The sequence below is a fragment of the Macrobrachium nipponense genome, chromosome 42, assembly GCF_015104395.2.
Source record: "Macrobrachium nipponense isolate FS-2020 chromosome 42, ASM1510439v2, whole genome shotgun sequence".
Classification (NCBI taxonomy): Eukaryota; Metazoa; Arthropoda; class Malacostraca; order Decapoda; family Palaemonidae; genus Macrobrachium; species Macrobrachium nipponense.
The window spans coordinates 2,431,980-2,438,603 of record NC_061103.1 but is presented as its reverse complement, the minus strand read 5'-3'; the positions used below and the strand labels follow the sequence as shown (position 1 = coordinate 2,438,603).

Genomic DNA, 6,624 nt, shown 5'->3' with positions numbered 1-6,624 from the left:
ATGCATTTTTATTTTTACATTTTCTGTTAATTTAATACCTCAAATTTATGTGACAATTTGAATACAGTATTTGTTATTTTAGAAAAATGGAAAATAAAAGTTGAATGTTTCTGCTATGAAAATTCAAGTCTGCCAAATACTCAATTTTTATATTTGCTACTAGGTTTTCTTGATTTTACTTCTTGAAGATTACTGTAATGTAACATTTCATTTTTGTTATGAAAAACAAAATGTCACAGGTTTTGACATGAGTTATAGCTCGTTAAAAAGAGTTGTTAAAAGTTTAAGTATAGGTAAGAATCAAATGTCCCCAGATCAAACTATATTGTGATGTTTTCATAAATATTAATTATCATATATTTGACTCCACTGTGTAAATGCAGTGATAAGGGATCATTTTTGTTCCTTGTAGTTATTTTCTTCATAAATGATTAATGCTGTAATTTTTGACAACATATTGATGCACATAACGTAATTCAAATTTGTGTTGGTATTGGCTGTGATAATTTTCAGGCATAATATTTTCTAGAACATTTATACACATTTTATACTGTAATTTGGCTTGTGATTTAAAACTAAGTAAGTTGGTCCCTTACTGCATATGCTCACTTGAGTTTTGTCATTTATTATTGTTGTACTTTGTGGTGTATGTTGTCATTTAATTTATTCTTGAACTAGTCAATACCATTACCACTTCCTTTTTAGTAAGGACTTGGTTAAGAACAGTGAAGTACGTAAGTCATTTATTCACAGAAAAAACTCATTATGGAAGTTCCAGGTGAAAAGGGACCATATGCTTGTGTGGACTGTGGAAAAATGTTTGTTAAACGAGGAAATCTAAACGCACACAGGAAACTTCACATTGGTGGCAATCAGTTAGCTTGTCCTCAGTGTGGAAAATGCTTTTTATTACAAAGTGTGCTAAAGAAGCATTATAAAACTCACTCGGGAGAGAAACCATTCAGTTGTAAAATATGTGGGAAGGGTTTTAGTGAGAAACGTAATCTTCTAGTGCATACCAGAGTGCACACAGGAGACAGACCGTTTGCTTGCAGTGAGTGTGGGAAAGCTTTCAGCAAGAAAAGCAATCTGAAGGTTCATACCAGAATTCACACGAACGACAGACCTTTCAGGTGCGACGAATGTGGAAAAGGTTTTATGGAGAAGAGTAGTCTTAATAAGCACTTCAGAGTTCACACAGGGGACAAACCGTACTCATGCAAACTGTGTGGTGGCAGATTTACTGAGAAGGGAACTCTCAAAAGGCACAGTAGAATTCACACTGGGGACAAACCCTTCATGTGTACTGTATGTGGAAAATTCTTTGGAGAAAAGGGGAACTTGAAAGTTCACATGGGTATTCATGCATTAAACAAACCTTTCACTTGTACTGAGTGTGGGAAGGGCTTCTGCGAAAAGAGTCATTTTAACAAACACATGAGGATTCATACGGGTCAGAAGCCATTTGTGTGTGTGGAATGTGGAAGAGGATTCAGTGAAAAGGGGACTCTCAACAGACATGTTGAAATTCATAGAAAAAAGAAATTTTACACTTGTAAGGTTTGTGGTAAAGGCTTTAAAGGGAGAGGATACCTTAGGAAACATGCCAAAGTTCATTTTGAAGACTCGCTCATCTCTGAAGAAAGAACGGGCGACGGATGCCTGAGTAACCTGTTGGTAACGCTGAAAGAGGAGAAAAGTGAATGGCTTCCGGACAGTGATAACGAGGCAGAGATGGAGGACAAGGATCCTTTGTGTTTAGAAAGTGAGGAAAGCACCAGCTCCTCAGATTCCTCAGATGACAGTATTGTGAAGAAGGAAGATGCTTTATCAGAATCAGATACTTTTGAAATAAAAAATGAAGACTTGAGTGAAAACAATGACAAGTTATCATAATGAAATATTTTTAAAATAAAAAATTAGGACATAAGATTGCTTTATATGAGCCAACTTGTTCAACAAATGTAGCTGAGGTACATGTGCTAATCATGCTTGCATTATTCTTAATTAGTAACTTAATTGATATGCTAGTGTAGTGAACTAAAAAGCCTCCTGTAGAATCTTTGGCTTTAAGCCATAAATCATACATCATCAGTTTTAAAACGACATTCTAGAATTCAAGCTCTGGTAATGGGGTTCCTTTGTAAAAGGTCTAATTTGTAAAATGTAAGATAACTTAGACAATTCAATAGCTCATTCTAGCAGTAAACTTTTTGAAGAAAAATAAAACTTGGTGTCTGCTGAGTCGTCTTTCTTTTGTACATAATTATTGGGCTTCAAGCCATGTCTGATAACATTCATGGACCCTGTATTTTCTATAGTAATGGCGGTGGTTTTGATACTCCAGTGCAGTTGAAGGCTGGAAAATTTAGGGATTCTGTGATATGATACTGAACACCATTCAATGTTTGACTTTTGTTTTTTGTCTGTAATATACTAAAAGGTAAAAAGGGACTGTGCTACCTAAAATACTGCACATAATATTCCTTGTCACATATTTTAATAAATGCTAGGTGGCCAGTTTAGTCATTTACAAGGTGGAAAGATGCACAACTCTCATAAAGTAACTTAATGCTACTTATAAAATCGAGTCTGATCCAAGTTAAGCGACTTCTCTCATCATCAGCATGAACATTTTTAGGCAACCCCACACTCCAAGCTCTGACTCGTAACTGGGCCACAAGTAGTTACTCCCTGCATGCAGTAATCAAGTATCTAGAGTCTGCTTAGTTTGATAAGGATTTGAAGCTTGTCTTTTCAGCAGTCACAGAGAGCTCTGGAAGTATGAAGATTTGGATGTGTCTTATTACAGGACCCTCTCATGGAAAACAAGGATACTTAGAAATCAAAACTGGTAAAATGGATTACTGGTAATTGTGGTAATAGGAAATACTAGTAATGGATTAATGGGAAAACTAATCCAGATTTTTCTACCTCAAGTATTAATGTTTTCCAGGATCTTTATAATGTATATCTCTAATGAAAAATAACTTGGTAGGAAGTGTCTCCAGATGAAGATTCAAGGAAGAGAAATGTCAGTCTGAGACTGTTTAGTCTCAAAGGTCTTTAAAAGTAATGTTAAATGTTTCCATTATTATCTAGTATGTAGTGATGAATATGTATTATATTAATTCAAGTCCTTCTGGGCCTTTGTGATGCTTATAGGGCAGGCTCTGATCTCCTGTTTCTTTGGCCAACAGCCAGGAGGAGACAGATCCCAGTGCCTAAGACATGTGGCCAGTGTGTTGCTAGGCCCACTGTTTAACCCCCAAACCCAGAGGGCTGATACCTATTCTCCTACTTACCCTTGAGTTTTCAGACTGTTAGGTTGGCGGGCCACCAAGTTTATGCAATGATGCCATCCCCAAGCCACCAGTGAGCGGCGTAGTATTTGAACCCCAGTCCTCTCGACTGGTAGGTAAGAACCTTACCACTGCGCCACCAAGGCAGGTAAATAGTATATTACTAGATCCAAATATGGAGGACTTTCATTTGTTTCACCAAAGATGGACTGGTGTTTGTTCATATATTTCAGTTCTAGAATTAAAGCCGTGAGCTGTGTTTACTTTGGCAGCTTGCAACATTGCTCTGCTTACTGTTGAAAATGACTTCTCCAAAGACTGAATTGGGTCTGTTATTTGTGGTAAACTAATAAAATGTAACCTTTTGCCAAAGGTAACATTAGGCACTGACAAATACTTAGAATCAAACATGCTGAGAACTGTGCAGTATCTTTGAGGCACATACAATGTAATCTGTTAATCAATAAAATTAAAGTTGATAAATATCTGGATGACCAAACCACATAATATTCTGTTTGCAATCACTTTTAATGCTTATAGTCTGCTGCCATTAATCTCTATATCTATTGAACAAAACAGAATGGTTGTTCAAGTAATTTAAACGAAATGCATGAGTGTTCATCCTTTATTTTGCCTATGATGAACATATTACAAGAGACAAGAGATTTCCTGGCTCCTCTTCATGTAAGATAAAGAGCTCCATCATATTTAATACTAATGCATTCAGTCAGTAATGATTTACATAAGTATAGGAAGTTGTGTCCAGAACTGATCACCTAAGCCTGATAACCTTTTCAATGAAGTAACTCATTCAAATTTTATAACACTTAATTTTTCTTGTATAACTATAACTAAGCTAGCACGAATGGAAGGTTATCATGCTCAAATGTTTTGAAGTCACATTGACTTTTTCAAAATACCACCCTAGGATTTGAAATCTGTTGTGGTACCAGAGTGTAGGAAATTGAGTACATCTGTACATCTTTGAATTCATTCGTTACTGACTAGCTTCTTCTTTATCGTAATTGCATTGCTGCCTTCTTCAGGGTGAGATGTATCAGGTTTTTTCCTTTAGTGAACAATTAAATAAGAAAAACCTGTCAACAGTTGCATCACGATGGTAAGAAAGTAAAATGAAATAAAAGCTAAATAGCAGCATAACTTATGTATTTAATAAATTTGTACTTATTTTGTTGCTCTATGTAATTCGTATGTAGTATATTAAGGAAAGGGTATTCTTGTGTATTGTATATGGAAATTGTCCAGTTGCAGAGAGTTAGGAAGGAATGATTAATTATTAAACAGATAATGACTTTGCAGGAACCTTTTGATTCAAATGTTAGTTCATGAAATCAATTAATCATGCCAGTATAACACCCAAAGAAAGAAAAGAGTCTTGAAAAGGTATAATAGTACAAGGATGATGTACCCTAAAGCTGTACTGTCAGTGTGTTTTTAGAAGTCTCCAAAAAAAGTACTTTTCTGAATTTCAGTAGAAATACTTCATATAATAACCAACGTAGATCTTGAGGTTGTAGATAAGTAGGTACTTCCTTCATAGTTCAGTTAATTGTTTTAATGACAGTATCAGTGTGTTTTTAGAAGTCTCCAAAAAGGTACTTTTCTGATTTTCAGTAGAAATGTTTAATAACTTAACCAATGTAAGCCCTACGTAGATCTTGAGGTTGTAGATAAAGTAGCTGCTTCTTTCTTTGTTCACATGTTTTAATGACATTTTATCGTGGAATGTATCCTTGTTTTAATGATATGTTATCTGACACCGAGTTTATCGTAGGTTTTAGTCGTGTTGATATTTCTCCATGAGATCAAGTTGTGATTCATTAAATTAATTCCAGAGATTTTGTGTGCTCTAAATTGATAGCTTAACTTTTTAGTGACTTTATAGGTTTCCTAATTTTGATACTTTGAAGGCTTTTTCAACACTGCCAGTAGATTCAGAACCCATCTTGCGACTTTTAAGCGAGTAAATCTCGTATGAGAAATGTCTGTACTCCTTTTTGTGAGCTGCCCTTTTCTTGTGTACTTTTCCTGCTTATGAAAAGTTTTTCACTGCCATTTTTACTTGCTTGGATCTTTTCTTCATTCTTACGTGACTCGTAACACTCATCTATGGTATGAAGGTGGTTTGGAGAGCTTACAAATTCTATGAAATCCTTGGTACCTGCTGGGATCATGACCTTATTGGCAAGGGTACCTGAGATGATATCTGAACCAGAGCAGCCTTTGTTCTGAATATACTTCTGGCTTAAATCTTGTTTCTCTTTAGTGCTGTTGTTCATTTTGAACCTTAACTTGAGCAGTGCCTGTGGTTCTTTAGAAAATGAGGAATTATTTTTCTTGTTTGCACTAGAGATATCTTTGACTTCTTCATGTGACCCACATTCTTGAACTTCCTTTTCTGTTGGAAAATTCTTTGTAGCATTGAGGGATGAAATCCCGGGAAACTTGGTGGACAGAGATCTTGGAATAGTGCTAACATCTCTGCTTTCATTCTCTAAGTCTTCAAACTGAATATCATATTTTTCAGTACATTTTTCTTGCAATTCAACATAAGAATTTTTGTTTTCTTGTTGATTATTTGCACCACGTTCTATGCTAGTGCTTGGTAAGTTTTTGTTACCATCAGCTTTAGAAAAAGGAAGTGTTTTCATGGTGGAAATCTTGTTGTCATATGTTCCAAGGAGCTTTTCAGACAAGCTACAAATTTCATGCTCGCCTATTTGGCAGGGTAATGTTGATTCATCATTATGTATGGATGTAATGTTAGTAGCCTGAGAATCTTCTTGTATTTTCTCTACTCGTAATAAGTCTCTGTCTCCGTGTTTCCTTAGACTTTTAACAGAGTTAGAAGCTTTTTTGTAGAAGGGCTCTTTGAACTGAATTTCATGACCTGCGTGAGAATTGCCTTGTGAATCGTCCATAGATAGTGGTTCTTTATTAGATAAATGATTGAGGCTTCTATTATTAAAGAGAGAGGATCCTTCAGGAGAGATAAAAAATGAACTGAGCCGGATGTTAGAAGAATGAGAGGCCCTTTGGCTAGTTTCTGTCTGCCTTTCCATTGGCAAAGAATCATCACCTAGAATATAGCTTCCTTTGGTAAATACCTGGTCATTTTGGGGTCTAACAGCACTCTGAGAGCTTTCCACACTTGCTTCCCAATTTTTTCCAAGATCACTGAAGTAAGTCTGTGTATTATCAGGACTGGAAAAGTTTTCTCCTTGATGTATACCTGCTGATGAGGGAACATTATATTTTTCACCAATGTTAGGCTGTGGTTGAGAAGATAAAGTGTTTGTGT

At 35.7% G+C, this 6,624-nt stretch overlaps 1 protein-coding gene across 1 annotated transcript; it reads left to right on the top strand.

The window, feature by feature from the left end:
• Positions 1–765: 765 nt before the first annotated feature.
• On the top strand, positions 766–1,896 carry LOC135213236 (gastrula zinc finger protein XlCGF8.2DB-like). Its single transcript, XM_064247214.1, has one exon. It carries the CDS (start codon positions 766–768, stop codon positions 1,894–1,896), a length of 1,131 nt encoding a protein of 376 aa, XP_064103284.1.
• Positions 1,897–6,624: the final 4,728 nt, after the last annotated feature.

Excerpts from the sequence above, each read along its gene's own strand:
- LOC135213236 (XM_064247214.1), top strand. The coding sequence starts at position 766 with ATGGAAGTTCCAGGTGAAAAGGGACCATATGCTTGTGTGGACTGTGGA.